Below are 22192 nucleotides of genomic sequence, written 5' to 3' on the forward strand. Positions count from 1 at the left end.
CACGTCTGTAAATTGATGGAATGGATGGGCAATAAAAGGCTAATGTATTTCTTGGAGATAATAATTATGGTGGCTAAAAACCAAAGTGGATTTAGGAGAGAAAGTGGCACTAAAGACAACACTATGGTGTTGGGTCTGGAGGTTTAGTTAAGAAAAGCTCAAGTAAAAGAACCGTAAAGCAAACATGTTGTAGAGGATGGACCACCTCAGGGGAGTGTTGTAAATCCAACTGATTTTTCTGTGATTAAATGCCAATGGATATGGGAAGATCACTGTTAGCAGATGAATGGGCTCTGTGGAAGACGGGAAAAATGTGAAACATATGGTTAGAAAAGTAACAAAAGTTAGGCTCTTCACAAGAAAGAGACTGAGGGAAGTAATAATCTGAAAATATAGAATATAACTTGGAGAGAGTTGAACGTTTGTTTTTTCTTTTTCGGTCATGTCGGTCTCCATGTTAATCTCGGTCATTTAAACCGAGATTAACATGGAGAGAGCATGTTAGAAATGTGGAGGATGAGTGTAAAAAGTGATAAATGTTATGAGATGTCCTGCAGGAGTGGAATGAGTATCTGATATTGCATCACTGAAATATGTATCTCTAATCAGATCAAGACTATATGGAAGGGTGGTACATGGATCAGCAGCCAAATGTGTGCTTGACGTAATACAGGCTCTGTATACAGGCTTTGAGAGTGTTTTTAGGGGCAGTGAAAACATCTGTTCTGCAGTTAAAGTTCCTAACCATAGTTGAGATATGCAGATGAACCACAAATTGCCTAAGTGTATACAGTATACGGTTGAGCTGTATTCCATTTTTTTTTTTAAATCTCTTTTTATTCATCAAGAACAACCAAGTTAAATACTTACATGAAATATTTGTTTTACTTTTCATTTCCAAAATAGAACCCCCCTGGCCAAGAGCTGTATGCCATTTTGACGACTTTAGAATAGGTTGAACAAAACAAACCAAACAAAGTCTGTAGTGATTCAGTCTCTGCTCTGTACAGTCTCATGCCACGTGCATCCTCGACTCAACCAGGCCGAAGGCTCCAAGGTCTTATTAATTTAGGTTCCTGCTAGAGGAATTTGGGGTAATGAAAGAGTGGACAAATTGGCCAAACAAGCTGTTAAAAAAGAAAACACAGACACACATTAGTCTCTCAAAATCAGAAGGAAAAGGCATTGTGTGGAAGGAAAGCAATCAAAGAGTGGCAGCACTTGGGATTGGAAGATAAGAGAACAACATTTACATTCAGTTCGAAATCAAGTTGGTATTGTGAGAAATAGGGAAGGGAATAGAAAAGAGGAGACAATCAGGACTAGGTTAAGAATATGACAAAGTAAACTAAACAGCACACTTCACAATATATGCAACAATCATTCGTTTTTTGGGATCATGTAGAGCATATGTGCTTGTTAGTTGCAGGAAATATGTATCAGATAGAAAGGACGTGATAGAAGAAATGATTAGGGCTAACTTGAGCAGGTGTAAAGAACATACTGGAGTGTGATGGTAGTGGACAAGGCAAAAGATGTTTGGTCAGCTTCCTAATGAGAACAGGACTGATGAGGAAACTCTGACATACCGGACACTGCAGGAGTTAGTTAACTCCAGAAGGTGGTAGCATAGACAGTAAATAGAAAGGGTGGTGGTAGCACCATTAAGGATGTAAGCTGCCGGTAAAACCCAAAGAAGAAGAAGTATTGCGCAGGATCGCCATGGTAACGTACATTGCTGAACAACAACTGTGAAAGACGCGCGCAGTTTCACCATAGCCAGTATATTTCACCCATCTCTAGAACAAATGGACCTAGCTATACATCCATGATATGGACGGTCTCTGAAAGGTTGCGGCGCAGCACATCCCTCAGCCTAGTTATGGTTCACTAGACGGTTAGCTAAAGGCTACTGTCAAAGCAGCTAACGTTACTTGTTGGTTATCTAAAAGGCTATCACATCCGGACACGTTCCCATCACTATGGCCGCTTCAGTTGAAGAGGTATCTTTATCCGTTGTACGGGAATATCTAAGTCGAAAGGTAAGTTAGCTAACGCTAGGTGGTGAACGAGCTCAGTGCTGGACAGCAAACCGCTACCAGTGCTAGCTAGCGTTAGCCCCTGTCTAGCTATGGTAACGTTAGTTTAGCTATGTGTTAAACTAAAACCTGTGATTCGTCAGATTCTGTGCCACAAACGTCAGAGATTCAAGTCCGAAAGCAGTTTCTGCTGTCACAACCGACACAGTGCGTGACCCTGTTTAGAAGGATGATGGTATCATAGCTGCTACCATTACTATTTTCGAGACTCTCAAAACATGACTGTTAAACACTTGGATTGTAAACGATGTTAAATACTGTTGATGTGCAGGGACTCAGGAGAACGATTGCCTGTATGGATGAGGAGCATCCACGCACAGAGGCCAGTATCAACAACAGATCCCACTTGAGGCAGATTCTCAACATGGAGGGTCTCTATAGAAATAATAAAGTAAGTCTTGCAGCTGGGGGTTGGCTGCTTTGCAAGTGGGTAATGTAAAAAAAAAAGTCTGTTGCTGACTTCTCTGTCATTGCAGGCTCTGAACTCCCCCCTTAAAACATTACTGGAGATTATCGTAAAGCATCATATTGAGGGCCTCAAGAATGACGAGATCACCTGCAGTAAAAGTGATCCGCTGCAGTCTGCTCGAACTATGAGCTGGATTGCTAATTCTTCTGCAGTATCACCAACAGTGATGAATGACACACAGACAGAGGATAGCACAACAGCTTCTGTTATTAGCAAACATGTCAAATTGAGGTATTTCACAAGTGTCATTTCTGATTCATTATGTTTTGACTTTTTGAAAATTGATTTGAACATGTATGGAATTTATTTCTCTCACAGGTCTGATACAGGAGAAGTCTGCCCTTCTCAGCCTCTGTATGCGTCATTATTTCCTGAGACAGACAGACTGTCCAGTCAAAATCTAACAGGTTTCTGGGCTTATGACTCAGAAGACCAAAAACGCCAGCCACTGATGGCTTCCCTCCAGGACAATGATAGCTTCATCAGAAGAGAACCGGAAAAAAAGACTTCCACCACTGACAGCACCCAAAGGAGCAGAACTAATCGAATTAGACGTGGCATGATGGCTGGACCAATAGCAAGCACATCTCAGGTACTGGACTACTGATGCAGTTCTTAAAATCTCATTGATCCCATATTCATCATATTACTTATATTCATCATACTCTCTTTCATCACTGATGTTTTTCCTTTAAGGAATCAAACAAAAAAAGGCAGAATCAAAGGCTAGAAGTGTCCCAGAAAAAAGAAGAAAACAGGCATGCTGGGGATGGACTTTTAGTGGCTGACGTACATCAAAAAAGCTCAGAAAGCGGCCTAACTGAAATCACCTCAGTTGACTGCGTAGGAGTGCAACAGGAGTTGTGCATTGCACAAGAGAGAGTGCAGAGGGAAAACAGCTTTGAAAAAGTGCGACAAGAGACACTGAAGACTACAAAGTAAATAGATTTAAGATGCTGTTGTACTGTTGAAATTATTTTACTACCAAGTTTTTGTTCATATGTTTATGTACATTATGTCTCTTTCTTAGAGTTAAGTCTTTGCCCAGGCCAAATGTGGCTGATTTGGATGTGTCTGAGATGGTTTTGGGTAGGTACTGTGTACTTCAGGGTTGGGGACTACAGATGAAAATGAGCCTTTCTGGCACTTATTTTCAGAAATGTTATTAAGATCAAATAAAGTAATAAAGTAAACTATAAAAGAGGCGGCATCCATTGTCTTTGCCTTTTTGTGATTTGTTGCCTTGTATTAGTCACATCTGATGGTATGTAAATCATTTTCCAGATGACATTGATGATGACGATGATCTGCGAGAGCTCTCCAAAGTGTCCTTTCAAAGAACCGTTGCAGAGCACAGCTGTGCAGGCCGCCCGATGGACCAGCACACTGCCATGGTTGGTGATTTAGACCAGTGTTTCTTTAGAAATGTGTTTGCCTTTGATTTTCTGTTTTCTGTTTTTGTTTTTCAACAGGAATTGAAAGCGGTTCTGCTTGGTTCCAGCCTACATTGTTTCAGTGTCGAGTGGAGGAATCAGGGTTTCACATTCTTAGAAACACATGACCTGAGATACGGAATCGTGCAGAAAAAGGTTGTCTTTACTGTGCCATCTTGCTAAAATTCAGTTATCCAGAAAACTGATTTACATATGATTAATTGATTTGTGGTATTATGCACTCTGTTTTTATTTTCTAGGGTGGACCTTGTGGAGTTCTGGCATCCATCCAAGCCTTTGTCCTAAAGAAACTGCTGTTTGAAAACTTTGAAAGTAGTGATACAGGCCTTCAGTACGTTATCCTTCAACTCAGAGCTTTGACTCATAATGTTAACCTCAGTGCCCTATTGTAATCACTTGGATGCTTTTCACAGCCAATAATTCACATCAAGGCATGCTTTGTAGCCACTGCATTGACCTCTGCATTTGGTATTAACTGTATTATTACCCCACACAACCTGCTTTTTACTGAAATGCTACTTTGTTTTTAGGAGGTTAAGACCTTCTAACACTACCAGGCGAATGTGTCTTGTTTTAGCGGCGGCCGAAATACTGTGGAGGGCTGGCGAGGGAAAACAAGCCACAATTGCAATGTAAGGTCATACTCTTATCCACTTAATACTCTACACCCAGAACGATACACAGGACCTCATTACTCATTATGTATTTAACTAGGTTGAATGCATGTGAATGCCTGGCTCAGATGTTAAGAGTCGGGGTGACCCATTGATCTCAGAAATTGCTATAAATCTTCTGTTTCAGGTGCAGCATTGATTTAGACAATCTTTGTGCTTAACTCTATTTTTTAAAACAGAAATTCAGGACAAAATCAGTTCACCCCAACTGGACACTACAAATCTCGAGGAGTGCTTGAAAAGGTATGGAGATACCACACTCTTAAATTGAACAAATGGAATTCAGTTGGATTTAGCAGAATATCAAATACATCAAATAAACATTCCTCAACAGTGTTTTAATGAGCTGTTGGGTTGAATTTGTGGAATATCTAAAATGTTATTGCAGGAGATTCACAGCCATTGGATTTGCAAAAACTCATTCACACATTTGTTGTTTTTATTTGGAATGAATTGAATGATAGTGTAATAAAGAAGGTGTAGCTGTGTCAATACTATCAATTTACAAAATTAACTTTACAAAAAATCTGCACTGGAAGTTTTATAACCACCTTCTGTTTTAGATAACATGTTTTACTGTGGATAACATCAAGGACCTGCGGTTGCTTCTGGAGCGGCATATTGATCAGGCAGGAAACTCAATATTAACGTTTAATTTTGCCTGTCAAATGTACGAAAGATGCCAATCTTTTTGCTTTAATCTCATCTTCCACAGTTTGAGACTGGGGTGTTAGGATGCATACTGTTCACCATATCTGCTGTTCTCTCTCGGTCCATTGACAAGTATGTTGTGCTTTTTTTAAGATCTAAGTGAACAAGATGTGAGTTATTAAAATCACTATTGGCTAGATCATGAAACATCACCCTTGTTGTTTCTCGTTATTCTTTCTTCAGAGTAAGAGACGATATGGACGTGCCCACCACGACACTCATCGGAGCCCATGGCTACTGCACTCAGGTTTGACATGCTAAATTGGTTCAGAGCACTTTGTTTGTGATTCAGAATCACACATTTTAATGAATAATAAAAGGTACAGGAATCGGTCTTGATGACATTGGTTTTGGGACTTACGTTTCTCTAAGTGCATGCCGGACTTGTACAACAAAGGGATCTCAGTGTAAGACACAAAACCAGACAGTAAGCAATACTACTTACTGTTACTGCTGTATACACAAAATATATTCTGGTTACTAAGAGTGCTTTTTTGTATTGTGTTCACCAGGAGCTGGTCAACCTGTTGCTCTGCGGCAGAGCAGTTTCTAATGTCTTTGACAATGACACGGAGCTGGACTCAGGCAATAGCAACATGACTCTACTCAAGGGAGTCAAAGGCCACTGTGACGTTGGCCTGCTGTCCTTGTTTGAACACTATAACATCTGTAAGGTGAGTGAAATTAGTGGCTGAGTCTCTGCCCCCCCCCCCCCCCCCCCACTGACAGACCAGATACTTGTCCGATTCATGTGAAAACACAAGACCTTAGGGGGCATTCTTTACTGTAATTATGGGCACATCTGTGCTGCTGACGGCACAGATGTGCCCATAATTACAGCAAAGAATGTTCTTAAGACTATTATGGGATTTATATGCTAGTTAACAACACATACTGCCTGAAAATGTTTACTCAAAGTGCTTCAATTACACGAAAAAAGGATAACTGAAGAACATGGAAAGTAACAGGCTCTAATTATCAAGCTGTAGCATGGTAATAAATTCAATTCGCCAGGTGAAGTGAAATGTAAAACTTGCACTAACTCATAGAAAACAGATACTTGGCGGCATCTACCAGAACCTGAAGTACAGTAGAGAGGAAGCAGAGCAATGAACCTTCATGATAGACCAAAAACTAATTCAAAGTCTTCACTACATATTGGGGCTGCACAATATGAGGAAAATATGCGATAACGTTTTTGAATATCACGATAACAATATTACTTGCGATAAATAAACAGATATTAAACTGTGCTCAGTTCTGCATTTATGCTGCTTTCAGTATTCTGCTAAAATAAAACAAATTGCTTTTTGAATTTAAAACAAATGATGGAAATCATTTCCAACATTCTCCAACATTGAACTGCATATGAAAGGCATCACTAAAAAAAGAATGACAGTTACATTTTAAAGTGCAGTTTTCTACTGGTATTTTCATTGCGAGTGTCTTTAGCGATATGTCGCAGCCTTTCATGATGTGTTTATTGCGCCAGTTGATATCGCGAAGACGATAAAAAAACAGCCCTACTACATATATTATGAGTCTGGACAGACATGGATGTAAATTGCAACTTGACTGTTTGACGGAAGCATACAACCGCAAGGCGGTAATGCTAGTTTAATACTTTTTGATATGTTAATAATAAAATTGATGGTGGCTAAATTCCATTTTGCTGCTTCAGTTATCGGGTCCTGGTATTTAATAGATTAATTTGCTCTGTTGTGTTCTACTTTCTTCTATCTAAGGTAGGGGCTTACTTGAAGACTCCGTGTTACCCCATTTGGGTGGTCTGCAGTGAAAGCCACTTCAGCGTGTTGTTTGGCCTGCAGAGAGAGCTATTGACCAATCAGGACAAAGGCCTGGAGTTTGACCTCTACTATTACGATGGACTGGCCAATCAACAGGAAGAGATCCGCCTCACTGTCTGTATGTAACATCACTTGTTCTCAGTGCACATGTGCTTTCTTTTTTGGTTATGTTTCTTATCATCCCCTCTGTGCATTAGGGTATAATTTTGTTATTATGATGTGATCTTGTTTTCCTGGCAATCTCAATGACCAGGGTCCTTCTTGTGTTAAAGGTCCAATATGTAATATATATACTGTAATAAATCCAAAAATGACCCCAATGCTTCATCAGATATTAAGTAAACATGCTAAGTTGAAATACTATCTTTTCTGACAACAATGCTAATGCCAGTATTTTCTCCTTTTCAAATTTCCGTTCCGTGACGGAATTTCTGTTTGTGTTTTGGCCTGTGTGTTGTTATCAACTGCTAGTTTGACAGCCAGGCTGGGTTGCCAGATATACCTGTAAAAACGTAAACCCAGTGCGCTACAGCTGTAACGTTAGTACAGCCATGAAAGCAGCAAACAAACAGGATCAACGGAGATAAATTCTAACCAACTTAAAAAACCCTGGCATGTTTCTAACAGTTGCATGACCAGAGACGTTACAAACCCCAGGTAAATATTGGAGATGTATTTGAAAGATGGAGACAGCTTAGAGCCCAAAGGGACGCTGAGTTGATTAATTTCCTCCTGAACAGGTAGCTAAGCATTAGCTTATCACGGATACAAGGGGCGAGCATTTTATGTAATTTCAACATTTGTGTATTCACATTGAATTATATAGCTAGAGTACCTGAGTTGGTTATTTGCAAAAACAAATTGAGACACAGCCAGTAAAGTGATCCCGACTGGTCCTGGCTAACGCCGCCATGCTAACCCTGCTAACGTTACCAGAGGACCAGGCAAGCGGGCCCTGCTGTTTACGTGTAGTAGAGCTGTAGTACAGCCTCTGTTTCACCTCCTCAGCATCCATTTTCACGAAACTCATCACCTGATCGCTCATTTACCGCGCAACCCTGTCGGGTCCCGTTGGGTTCGGGAAAAGATCTTCAGCTCTACCGTGTACCCTGTTCAGTGGCCATAACCGACAACGGTGAGCTATTTTAAGCCAAGAGAGGGGGGCTGTAAATTGGGAAGAGAGGACCGTGAGTTTGCACTGTGTTTAGCAATTGTTGCCGTAATTCTAAGCCAATAAAGTGTGTTCAGTCGGGTGGAGAGGATGGCAAGGTAGTGTTATTTTTCCTACTGTAATTCTAAGCCTAGGAAGTGTGTCTGTCCGTCGAGTGGAGAGGACGGCAAGGTTGTTGTGTTTTTAGCGGTTCCTACCGTAATTCTAAGCTGAAAAAGTGTGTCTGTCAGTTGGATACAGAGCTTCGTGTAAGCACGGGCTTCTATATCCGCTGTGCTGTGAAGTAATGTCTGGCTATGTGAGACAAGCGTCTAGCAACATTGTTGTGGATGCTCCTTCAGCGCGCTTTGGAAGAGGGTCTGGCAAAGCGAGACTATGGATGCTGCGGTCTCAGTCTCTTAGTCTGGGGAGGAAAGGTCGGGGGAGACGACTCTCTCCAGTATTTTGAATTTGTACTGCAGTAACTATTTTAAACACTAGCTGTCAGTATTACATATTGCACCTATAATGCTTGAGTATTGTTGAGTTATTTTGCTGTTGCACTAATTGCTAATTAAGCATTCATATTTTTTAGCTGTCGGCAAATCGACCCTGAGCTGTCAACTTGTCGACACTGATCTCATTCCACCACTGGAGCACTGTATCCGAACAAGGTAAGGCTATTTTGGCATTTCAAACACAGACGTATGCCCAACCTGCACAGTAATGTCTGCAGATCCTGAAAACAACCATAAAAAGAGCTGGGGTCTCATTTATAAAACTATGCGTAGGATCCTTACTATAAGTGTATGTACGCCCAAAAGCCCCAAAAAAAGTCTGATTTATAAAACCGTGTGTATGCACATCTGTAAGCAATGTGCCCTTTATAAATCAGAGATTACCTACAAGTGTGCGTACGTGGATCAGCCTCTTATCCCGCCCTGTACACGCCCATTTTTAACCATAAATAATCAATGCAAAGCACCTTGTGAATGCTGATCCTTATATGAATGACACTGGCAGTTGTTAGACCGAATCATGATGACTGGCGGAGAAAAAGCAAAAATCTTCTCAGACATTCAGGAATTGCTGCAAATTGAATTATAATTTCAGCCTGTTCTTGCACAGTGTAGGGAAACCTGATCTATAACTACATGAATTAATAATACGTCCAAAACGGCAGACATTACGGCACTCAGGGACAGCTTCGATATACCAGACGTATATAATAAGATTTCACAGAACTATATATTGTATCCAAACAAGCCTTAGTGATAAAGTTGAAGATTATATAAAATATTTATGAAAAAAAAAACATTTCCCTCTGGAAACAGCCGGTTTCCCCCAGAGTGGCGAGGACCTGTATTTGGACCGGGATGGACTGGGATGGCACGGTTCCGGCGCATTATTGCCCTCTCTACTGGACCCAATTCAGTACATAGATCCAAGAGCACAGCTTTAGGGAATCATCGTCATGGTCCCTGAAGTCTCTTTTTCTCCTGATTCTTACATTAGCGTAGTCTTCCTGCATTGCCATCAGTGCCATCATGCAGCATTACGCACAGGGTCACTGCAGTATTTATATGTTTACAACAATTTATGATTGTTGCCAACACAGCATCAACTAGTGGTATCCCCCACCCTGAGATACAATTTGAAGAGGAAAGAAAGTGTAATAGGCAAACACACTTTTCTTCATGCAGGTGTTGTCACGAACAGTATTAAAGTTAGGACCGATAACGAGGACATTAAGGGTAAAGATTGTGCAAGAGCATAACGGCTGTATTTTCAGACTTTGACATTTGATGATATATGCACAGTATTAAAGACAGATATTTAGTTATTTACACTGTGTTCTGCTGTTATCTAATGCTAGGGTATTTGATGCTATCCTGTATTCCATGCACTCCTCCTCCTGCGCTCCGTAGCGGACAATGTGACGGCGAGACAGCGCCGATTAAACATTAAGAACACATTTTTATTTAAGATTTGAGTTGCAGGTGTTTATGGAACAATTATCACTCAGTACAAGCGTAAATAACACTGCTGGATTTAATCTTCATGGTAACGTGGATGATATGGAGTGAAAAAATGTGCGTGAGGCATCAATACTTGAAAATATTACGAGTAATCGTTCTTTCCACATTTACTTTCTGCAGTCTGACTTCAGTTCACCACCTCACCATCTGCGTCGCCAATTCCTATTGTCTCCAAAATGTGCGTACGCATGGGTCAGAGTTTGCGTACTGCACATTCTCCCGTCAAGTTTGTTTTTTATAAATCACAACCTTTGCGTGGGAAGTGGCGTAAGCACATTTTCAGCCCCGTTTTGTGCGTACGCCACGTTTATAAATGAGACCCCTGGTGTTTAAATACCTTGCATACTCTAAATAGAGCTTAAAGTTGTAAAGCATCATGCCGTATGTACCTGTGTCAGCTCTAAGTGCCTTAAACTGTTTGTTTTGTTTCAGGTGGAAAGATGCGTTTGTCAATTGGAATGATACAGAGCCTATTCTCTGACTGATCACAAGGTTTGATGTTATTTTAATTATAGATTAACATCCATTTTGCATCACCAATACAAATACTTTTACATACGTTCTTTGAAGATTTCATATTTACCCATATATTTTAGCATTAGCATTGTTTTCTCTTAATAGTGAGACCCAGTGTTCTTCCATTTGTTTACATGACCTGAAGGCCTGGATCTTTTATATCACATAATGTATGTGCAGCTGGAAGGGTTTGGGCCCAAACTGGGATCATATCAGCCATAAATTGTCATGCTGATGCCTACAAAATTATATTTTTTTAAGTTTAGCAATAAGCATAAGGTACATTTTTCAAGTTCTAAAGTTTGGAGGGAAACTTGTACTTTTGTTGATGGTGAAATGTAAGCTGCTGCAAAATGCCGTATTGACCTCAGTAGCCTTTACTCTTTTTACATAAAGACATAATAGATTGATGTCCATATTTTACACTAAATTAATATGGTTTCCCTGTTATTAGAAAATAAATGAATATGTGATATTTTAATCAAGAAATGTTTTGGAAAATTACTTAATTTCACATCATGTCTTTACTGATTTTTGTTAGTTACTTACTGTATAATCTTGTATTAGTTTGGTTTTCAAATGGCCTGAAATCTAATTGCCTTTTATTATGCACACGCTTTAAATGAGATCATTTGTTAGGTTGTACTGTGTTTGTTTTCACTGCCTCAGTTATAATCCTGATGTGTTGCCAGAAGATTACATTGAATAAATAGACTGGTGTGTTTGTCAAAGAGAAAGAATATTATACTAAATTGCTTATAATTACCTTGATGAATTTTCACTTTTAACAGACCTCTCACGTGGAACAGAAAATAAAACTATTCAATACCTCAACTCACAGGGATAGTTGTTTTGTGTTCATTTTTATGTGCCTTTTGTCATATAGCTGCTTTTAACTGCCAACAGAATAGAAAAAAATACTGCAAAACTGCCGTTGTGTGTAACTTCAGTATAGTTTAATATACAGTATATGTGTTAGTCCACCCCTCATTTGGTAATGCAGAGGTCTTAATACAGAGTTAAAATGGATTCAGAAAGGATGGAAACAAATTTGGTGGTGGAGTGGCCTATATCCAGAGTCATATTCCTTAGGGGTTGGCTGGCCTGTTGTGGCCTAAAGCAGGCAAAAGCGAGGAAGAGGAGAAGGGTAAAAGAGCTAAAAAAAAATGTTTAAAAGTAAACGAACAAAAAGAATAAATAAATACATAAAATTCAGCCCTGACCTAGCTGTCCTGACATGATCTGCCTCGGTGCCTCTTTGTCCTCTGGCCCAACCGGGGAAGCCCTCCCAAAGCATTGTAGTTCCACCTGTTGCTCTATCTCCCCTCTTTATCTTTTACACAGAAAGGTTCTGGTCATAGACTGTAAAACTAGTTCATTTACCACACACTAAACCTATAATTGGATAGTTAGAAGTACCTACTTACTGGGAGACATCAACATTGATTGGCTTTCCACCAAGTATCCCATTAAATGCAGGCTATAATGGCTCAAGTTTGCAATTTGATACAAACTGTCAGTCCGGTGTACATTTTCACAAACATAACCTCTTCTAAACTTAGCACAAAAAGTAAGGAAATTTGTGTTTGGTAGATTATTTCTCTGTGGTAACAATGCTTTTTGGCAATAAATCTTATACCGTTGGAAAGCCTGTTTAGTTCCCTTTCAAATGGTGCCCCATTTGTAAGGAACATGCATTTGTGGGATGAGCAACAGCGCTGAGTATGTGGGTTGCGCCCATGAAAAATTTGCCAAATCTTTTCTGCCAATGCCAAACAGCTTATTCTGCCATTGACTCATTTGGTGTTTGGTGGATTGGATGATTCTGCCTACGGCAGTTGGATCGTAGGGTCAAAGTGTGGAGAAGACGTAGAGAACGCTATGCTGATTGTGGCACCGATAAGAGTAACACCTTTTGGTGGAGGCAGTGTGATGGTGTGGGGCGGCATCTCCCTCACTGGAAAAACAAGGCTTGTCATCATTGTAGGCAATCTCAATGCAGAGAGATATAGAGATGAGATTCTGCAACCAGTGGTAATCCCATATCTCCACAGTCTGGGACTGAACTCTATCCTCCAAGATGACAATGCTCGCCCCCACAGGGCGGGGTTTATCAGAGACTACCTCCAGAATGTGGGAGTGGAGAGGAGGGAATGGCCTGCCAGCAGACCTGACCTCAACCCCATTGAACACTTGTGGGATCAGCTTGGGCGTGCTGTTTGTGCCAGAGTGACCAACTCAACCACGTTGGCTGACTTGCGACAAATGCTGGTTAAAGAATGGGATGCCATCCCACAGCAGTGTATGACCAGGCTGGTGACCAGCATGAGGAGGAGGTGCCAGGCTGTTGTGGCTGTGTATGGTTCTTCCACACGCTACTGAGGCTCCTGTTTGTGAAATGAATAAATTGTTAAATTGCCAATATGTCTTGTTTCTTTAAACTTCAATCATCCAATCCACCAAACACCAAATGAGTCAATGGCAGAATGTGCTGTTTGGCATTGGCAGAGAAGATTTGGCAAATTTTTCATGGGCGCAACCCACATACTCAGCGCTGCTGCTCATCCCACAAATGCATGTTCCTTACAAATGGGGCACAATTTGAAAGAGAACTAAACAGGCTTTCCAACGGTATAAGATTTATTGCCAAAAAGCATTGTTACCACAGAGAAATAATCTACCAAACACAAATTTCCTTACTTTTTGTGCTAAGTTTACATGTTTCATGTTTTGTCTTCAACTCTCCAGGGGTCTCATTTGTAAAACTGCGTCAGAAGTGGCATACGGACGAAACATACGATGTACGCACAGAAATATTCAGATTTATAAAAACGGTGCACGCGCACGTCCTACGCCAGATTCCCTTTATAAATCACAATCGACTCTAAATGTGGCGCAGCTTTGGCGGCTTCATGTCACGCCCATAATTGCCCTTAAATAGTCAGTGAAACACCCAAAATTAATATTCATCCATACCGACATCATGACTTTCACTCAATGTGAAGTTGTAGTTGTTGTTAGAGAGGTGAAAAAGAGGAAAATATGTTTGGCGGGCACAGTGTGGGCATTAGGCTACTAATGCCAAAAAAGCTGTAGAGTGACAACATGTTGCAGACGCAGTTAATGCCACAGCCTCAGAGGTCGGACTGTGGTCCAAATTAAAAAGAAATGGTCCGATAATAAAGTTGATGCAAAAAACTCCTAGCGCTACTCCGAGAATGTGTTTCTGCCACGTGACGCCGGAGCTGACCCCTCTTGAAGTCGGACAGGTGTTTTCTCTGAGTGCTCCTCTCTGTAACGCAAGGCCCAAAACAGCACAAAGATCCAAAAGGACAGCTCGAGGCAGTCGGAAACGGCTCTGAGGCCACTCGTCCTCTTTTGTCAGCAAGTCTTCTTGCTGTCGGTCTCCATTTTCCACATCTCCCAACAGTGCAAAGCCAGCCATTGTGCGTCATTACGCATGGCATGCCTTTTCTACCCATCAATTTGATTGTATCTAAAAAGCTATATTACAAATGACAAATAGTTCTGCGCAAGGAGCATGTCAAACATTTACAGCAAAAATAAAATGATCTAAATTAAGCCATAAAAATAAACACTGTATAAAACACTATAATACAATACTGTATGATGAACATATCTTGTTTTATTTCGTCTGTTTTTCACCGCAGATCGATCAAACAGGTGTTTGTGTAGGATATTAATTGTAAGAATGGCTTTGTGAATTATTCATATCATCAATGAGAGGCCATATTTCGATTTGTTTAACACAATGGTCTCGTTTCTCATTTCACCCGTTACTGTGCGTACGCCCATAGATATAGTTTTATATCTGTGCGTACGCCTGGGTCAGAGTGTCCGTGGAGGACCGCACATTTTCCTGTCAAGTTTGCTTTTTATAAATCCCAATTATTGCGTAGAGAGCGGCGTACGTCTTCTTTTGTACGTACGCCACATTTATAAATGAGACCCCAGAATACTGTTCTATAGCTGTTTCCTAGTAGGATTCAGCATCATAATCATAATTTGGTTGCCCTGTCGAGGAAGACTAAAATCCCTAAATGACATAGCCTAACAAGGTCATCTATAAGACATCTTACAAACACTTCAACAAGAAAAGCGTTTGTAAATGAGGTAGAATAAGTAGATTGGTGTGTAATATGCAATGAGAACAACCCTGAAATAGAACTCAACGTATTTATGAACTTGAAATAGCAAATAGGCATGCACCCCTTAAAAGATTTAGTTTAGTTAGATCGAAAAGTGCTCCATGGCTGGATAAAGAACTCATGGACCTAATGATTTTAAGGGGAAATGCAAGAAAACAGCAAATATAGGTTTGAAGTCAGAAAGAAAAGTCTACTGTCAATTAGGGAATTTAGTGACTAAGCTAAATAAAAAGAGAGTATTATAAACGGGATTAGTAAAATTAAAAAAATGATGGGGAAAAAACTGTTTAACACTGAATGAAATATTGTGTAGGAAATGAAATCTATCACATGCATACAATCTGAAGGGGCATCCATTACAAAACTTCATGACACTACTTTAGCGACTTGTTCAAAAGTGAAGTTGATAAAGTAAGAAATGGTAGGGGCGCCTGGGTAGCTCACCTGGTAGAGCGCGCGCCCATGTACAGAGGCTCAGTCCTCGACGCAGCAGGTTCAATTCCAACCTGCGGCCCTTTGCTGCATGTCATTCCCCCTCTCTCTCCACTTTCATGTCTAAGCTGTCCTGTCACAAATAAAGGCCTAAAATGCCAAATAATCTTAAAAGAAAGAAATGGTAAGCAATGCAATGGTGGCACACTATCAGAGACATTAACATAGAATGACATTATGAAGGACAAGTGCCTTTTTAAATTCAGTCATATTGACAGAGAAGCTCAATGGTGTTTTTTTGCCTCCAACAGCGCCTTCCAGGCAGCTAACCCTAACCTTAACCCTAAACATAACCATTGCCGCGCTGCCTGGGAGGAGACGTTGGGGGCAAAAAACACCAAAGACCGACAGAGAAACTGTTATGAAATTACTCATGTCACTAGCAGACTCCACTTCCCCTGGCATAGACAACCTAGATAGCAAAATGCTTAAACTTGTAGCCAACTCTATTACATTTCCAATATGCCATTATTTTAACCAATGCCTAAACATTGGGGTTCACCTGACTGCATGTAGGGAAGGCCAAAATCATTCCACTTCCGAAAGACAAAAACAATATTTTTAACTGTCCCAACTTTCGCTCTATGAGTATTTTACCATAATTAAAATAATGCTTCAACAATCATCTGCTTTCCATCTCTCAGCATGCATACAGAGTAGGCCATTCAACAAGCCCTGCACTTCCACATATGGCCGATGACTTACCATGGCTAACAGGCATGGATAACAAGACATTAGTGGGAGCAGTAATACTGGACTTCAGCATGGCATTCAAAGTAATTGCTCATAGCATGCTTATTGGCAAGCTACAGTGTTATAGTTTCACTTCCAATGCAATCTCATGGTTCAATGTCACAAACTGTGGGGTCTATTTTTTACAGTCTATGGGGGTCCCACAAGAAAGCTGTCTAGGGCATTTGTTATACTCCTTCACCAATGATCAGCCATTGTGTGTAAAACATGTCAACACAGGTATGTATGCCGATGACACCACTGTACAAATTACATCATAAACAACCGAGTCTCTTGCCGTTCCTTGAATTTGTCTGATGATTTCGGTCATCCTGACCAACAGAATTTCACGAACATGCATGCATTCATCTCAAGCAGGTTAGACTTCTGTAACCAGAGATGGGAGTAAGTCACACATGGGCAAGTCACAAGTAAGTCTCAAGTCTTAACCTTCAAGTCTCAAGCAAGTCCAAGTCATTTTTTGTGACAATCAAGCAAGTCAAGTCAAGTCATACAAAAGTTTCCATTTTTAAATAAGCTAAAGACAGCGGTTATGAACTGCTGGAGTTTTATTTGCTTTTTTTCCTACTCAATATTCAAAAGGCATTGCGTCCAAGCCACATACATCTGAACAGTTTACATTTATACAGATAAAAGCACAGCCTAAAACTGATATTAGGCCAACAATAAATCAACATACATATTTGTTCAATATGCCTCAAACATGACATCAAATCATGAAATTCATTCAAACAATTCAAGTATAATGGTTTCTAGTCAAATAATATTCTTCAAACATGCCTCACTTTTATGGGACAGAAACACATCCTTTAACCTTTCCTTCTCTTAAAGAGTAAGAATAGCTGAATCCCATCACCTTTGCGTAATTTGGAGAGATTGACTGAGTGTATGTATCACATGGAATGGATAGCATATGTTAATATTTGTCAGTGAGTGTGTGTGTGTGTGTGAGAGAGAGAGAGAGTGAGTGAAAAGTTATTAATATTGGTGAGTGAATGTGTGTGCAGGGTGTGTTGGGTGTGTATGTGTGCCTAGCTTTATTCACATACTTACGTCTGTGTGTGTGTGTGTGTGTGTGTGTGTGTGTGTGTGTGTGTGTGTGTGTGTGTGTGAGAGAGAGAGAGAAAGAGTGCAGTTTGTGTTGTGTGTAATATGTATGTGTGTGCCTGCCTAGTTTTATTCGCTCTTACCGCCACCTTGAACAAAGAGGGGAGGGTGTGCTTTACATAACTCTAATTAAAGGCTTGCAACTGTCTTGCTTCTTGTAGTTCAATACTAGTACTAGCACAATATTTACTGCTGGTGATTTGTACATGCATGCAGGCTCAGGTAAGCTACTCACTGTTTCCAACTGTCCAGCATCCAGTACAGACAGTAGGTTGTTGTTTTTTTATTTTATTTCATAATGATCATTATGTGAGAAAAATAATTGTTAATAATGTGTTTGAATTTTATTATTTTATGTCATTAATAAATATTTCATTTTCTTTTTTGTAATGGTAAAAAGAGCAAGAGAGACAGAGAAATCCCCACAGACTCCCTGCTATGATGCTAACTGGCATGTCATTGAACACAATGTTGCTCACCTTCTTCACTGGGACAGGGAGGGGCACAGTTAGGGGGAGACTGGGCTGCTGCTGACTCATCTGTTGTTAAGTCTGCTAAAAGGGGCAGGGACAATGATTTAATATGAATGTCTTGCTAAACGTTTCCCTGCACTGATTAAATGTAGGCTAACACTAGTCTGTAGCTAGCTAGCTTATTTCACTATGGACATTAAGCCAACAGGTTAATACCACTCACAGACTATGAGTGGTACTGACTACAGACTACTGTGGTCCTGCTCTCTGGAACAAGCTGCTTGATGAAAGCAAACTCAAAACCTTATTTTCTCAGGCATTTGATTAACTCTGGCTACCCACCTTCCTTGGTGAAAAACTGGGTTACAGTTTGACACCCTTTCCTTTGTCTTTCCTCTCTTTCCTTTTTTGAAAACCAGATTTGGATTTAACGTTACTTGGCAACATTGTGGTCACTGTAGTTCTGGCGCATGCATCTACTGACTGCAACTACCGCCACTGAGTGCTCTAAGGCAGGACCAAACCATTTCATGCAGATACAGGGGGGTGGTCGGTCAATATGGATGTTTACTTTTTGGTCAATTTAACTTTTACTGCCAAAAACAAGTAAAAACAAAGAGATCATTAATTTTATTATTATATTTGAAATATATATACTGAATGATGATGGTTTAATAATTTTATATTAGTTTTTACCTATTTTTTGGGGCCCCTGTCAGTCATGGGCCCTTGGAATTGTCCTAACTTTTCCCCGCGCCTCTGGGTGTGCTAATTCATGGCCCAAAACTGAAGGGAGTTCTGTCCATCACAAACGTCCAAATAGTGGTTCAGCTGAATATGGGGACTGAAACCCGAATCTCTCCCGATTTAAAGTGTCTGATGAAATTCGACGTGGTGGTGGTTGACGTCGGAAATTGTTGTACTGCAGACAGTTCGTTTCTTCTTTGCCTGGTCAGATATGTAATCCTTATAGCCAAACTTTATTATTTTCGGTGCAGAGGGATCCATGACATTAAGTTACTAGCCGTAGCCAGTCTCGTTTACTGCAGGTCTGCCGCCGCGTGCCGCGTCATCATATCAACGGGTTCCTGCGCATGCAATAGCACTAAAATCGTAAAGTTAACTCCTCCTCAATATCAAAGGGGAAAAAATATATATTTATTAAACAGAAAATCAAGTCAAGACATTTCAAGTCATTTGACTCAAGTCTAGTCTCAAGTCATGAATATCAAGTCAAAGTCAAGTTGAGTCTTTTATGAATGTTTCAAGCAAGTCTCAAAATTTGCGACTCGAGGCTAACTCGAGTCAAGTCATGTGACTCGAGTCCCCCATGTCTGACTGTAACGCTCTTTTTGCAGGATTATCCAAACAATCAGTTGGACCGTCGACGCCTAAAACTTATTTAAAGGCATGCTATGTAACTTTTCCCTCTTCTGTCCCCCTACACGTTGTCTCATTGGAACTACAGCCACACAAGCTGTAGTTCCAATGAGACAACCTGTAGGGGGACAGAAGAGGGAAAAGTTACATAGCATGCCTTTAAAATGCAGCAGCTGGTGTGGCCGGGTTAGCTCAGTTGGTAGAGCAGGCGCACATATATAGAAGTTTACTCCTCGACGCAGAAGCCGTGGGTTTGACTCCAACCTGTGGCCCTTTGCTGCATGTCATTCCCCCTCTCTCTCCCCTTTCATGTCTTCATCTGTCCTGTGAAAATAAAGGCCTAAAAATGCCCCAAAAAATAATCTTAAAAAAAAAAAAAAAAAATGCTGCAGCCGGAGTCCTTACGCGTACACGTAAATTTGAACACATTACTCCGATACTTAAATCACTTCATTGGCTTCTGGTACAACACAAAATCACTTTAAATTTTTCAGTTACTGTGGTCCTGCTCTCTGGAACAAGCTGCTTGATGAAAGCAAACTCAAAACCTTATTTTCTCAGGCATTTGATTAACTCTGGCTTTGAAAGAAAGTAGCTCATGTTCACAAATATTGATTGAACTTCCTTTGGCCATGGAAATAACATATTGGAAATCTCAATTTAGGTGGTGTTCCCCTTTAAGTTGTCTGTACTTTTATTGTCTGTCTGTATTGTATTTGTATATGTTCAGGACCCCAGGAAGACTAGAGGCATGCCCATGTGCTTCTAATAGGGATCCAGTCTCACGGCAGTTTGTGAAATGGTCATGTTATTTAATCTATTGATTCGTGTACACGGCACATTTTTCTCGTTTTTTTCGTGGTGGCCAGCACGAAAATGTGAACTAATGTATTTCAATGGGAAGCATATGTCGTGATCACAGCATGACTATGGTAGCGAGTAGTACGAAATGCCGAAAATCCACACAGGACTTTCACCCCTAACACCGGGGATCGTGGCCCGCGTGTGGCATTTTGTTTCCCCGTTGTTGTTTTCCTAATCACAACCGTCCCGTTATTGTTGCGCGTCCCCCGAGGCCGCCTCCCGGCGTGTGACGCATCCTTTCCCCGTTCTTCTTTTCCTAAACCCAACCTCCGTATAGATAGTTCCCATTTCGTGCTGGCCACCATGAAAAAAACGAGATAAACGTGTTCTTGTACACGAATCAATAGATTAAAAATAACATGACAATTTCACGAACTGCCGTGAGACTGTGTTGCAGATAGACAATAAACAGAGCATACTCTGGCTTTTTACTTAAAAATGTGAGTCCTTCATCATTTTCAGTTTGCCCAAACTAAAATGGTATGTATTTGGAAGTAAAATAAATCCTAATAAATGAATATATAAATAAAAAATAAATAAATGCTAGTTGCAGAAAACAATGTATTCTTACTATACTGACATTACAGATTACTTGATGCATGAGGATGGTTTAACATCGCAACTTGTGTAATGTCTTTTTAGCAAATCTGTTTTTAAAAGATGTTGAACTATCTGTCAAATGTAAATGTGGCATCAGTTATCAGTTATTATCTGTTAATATTATTTAAAGCATGAATTATTGAATGATGAGTACAATAGACCAATATAAAAATGACTAGAACCATCACTGTGCTTGGTGGTACAGATGTACAGTTCACTTTTATAAAAAAATACCACTGTGCAGAGTCATTTATTTTAACTCATTTGATGAATAACCATTATGTAATTCTTACACATTTTTCCAAATGAAGAAAAACTCAAAGCTAATTGTGAATTAACTCCTAACTATGACACATGTTGAAAGATGCCTTGCCGTTAATCTGTCTTTTAGCCATGACAGGCGTCAGAGCACACACAGTGTGGGGCATGCAGAGGGGGTGGCAGGGAGACCTGTGCCAACACCTCCAGCACATGGGATCAAAGACGCTGCAGCTGGCACACAGACAGAGCTGCAACTCACTTCCCATTAAACTGTCTTGTACAATGTGGATCAGAGTCCCCACAGTATCTTTGAAGTGAAATATGGGGGTCAACCCATATCAAAAACATGTTGGCAACAACACACAATACAACAATAGAAGCTGCTTTCTTTATTAAAACTGTCCAAGTAAGTCTATCTGTAACATTTCTGTTTTTGTGCATTGTAAATGCTGAAGAAGAGCTCAATGTGACGGTAACAAGTCATTCAACTGTCAAATTCCTAATTTTATTACCTGAACGTATACAGTATTATTGGTGACTCATGTAGGGATTTATGCATTCGACAAAACACAAAGGAAGAGTCATGAATTAATCATGAGATATGAAGCCCTCTACAACAATTTTACAGCCATCAAGGCTACTGCAATCACTATAAATAAGGTGGCTTGCTTAAATGAAGCTTTAGGGTCTAAGAAATTGGATTAAAGTGTTTACTTTTACCACAAAATTCTTCTGCGGATGGGGGGAGTTTGATATACGTCATAAGGAGCCATGTTTAGGTTTTAGGTTATATGCTAGTCAATCTTCCATGAATAGTTGGTACGTGAAATATTTTAGTAAGTGCCAAAGGGCTAAATCAAATTGCAAATCTATATATGATTTCAAAGTCAATTAAAGCAAGGACTCTTATCTACCCTATCTGTTTCAAAGAACTGTGCAGTTGGACTTGACTAGCTGGTATGGTTAAAACCTTGAGGTGTGTCTTCTCTCTGCTGCTGAGCTTTGGTGTATCCGGGTGCAGCATGACAGGAAACAAATGGCCCTGGCTTTGGTCTCTATTTACCATTTATCGCACCAGCATTTCTCAGAGGTATCAGAGGAGGGATTTGGTGCTTGTGTGTAATTGTGTTAGAGCCTGCCCACATGCTGTCCCCAGTGCATCTTCTGTCTCCT

At 40.3% G+C, this 22192-nt stretch overlaps 1 protein-coding gene across 4 annotated transcripts; it reads left to right on the top strand.

Annotated features, from left to right (window-relative positions):
• Positions 1-1733: 1733 nt before the first annotated feature.
• Positions 1734-11760, top strand: mindy4 (MINDY lysine 48 deubiquitinase 4). 4 transcript variants are annotated; one of them, XM_031307426.2, is made up of 18 exons: positions 1734-2042; positions 2371-2490; positions 2576-2799; positions 2887-3160; positions 3265-3506; positions 3599-3657; positions 3853-3962; positions 4041-4157; positions 4262-4353; positions 4553-4654; positions 4876-4939; positions 5260-5325; positions 5412-5479; positions 5591-5654; positions 5920-6081; positions 7153-7333; positions 8961-9039; positions 10837-11760. In XM_031307426.2, the coding sequence occupies exons 1-18, from the start codon at positions 1983-1985 to the stop codon at positions 10883-10885; spliced, it is 2133 nt and encodes a 710-aa protein (XP_031163286.1). In that variant the 5' UTR covers positions 1734-1982; the 3' UTR covers positions 10886-11760. The 4 variants fall into 4 exon arrangements, with proteins under 4 accessions (XP_031163286.1, XP_035863434.1, XP_035863432.1 ...); XM_036007541.1 differs by having other exon boundaries at positions 2887-2914; positions 3011-3160; positions 3853-4157; XM_036007539.1 differs by having other exon boundaries at positions 3853-4157.
• Positions 11761-22192: the final 10432 nt, after the last annotated feature.

This window comes from Sander lucioperca, chromosome 11 (genome assembly GCF_008315115.2).
Source record: "Sander lucioperca isolate FBNREF2018 chromosome 11, SLUC_FBN_1.2, whole genome shotgun sequence".
Taxonomy (NCBI): domain Eukaryota; kingdom Metazoa; phylum Chordata; class Actinopteri; order Perciformes; family Percidae; genus Sander; species Sander lucioperca.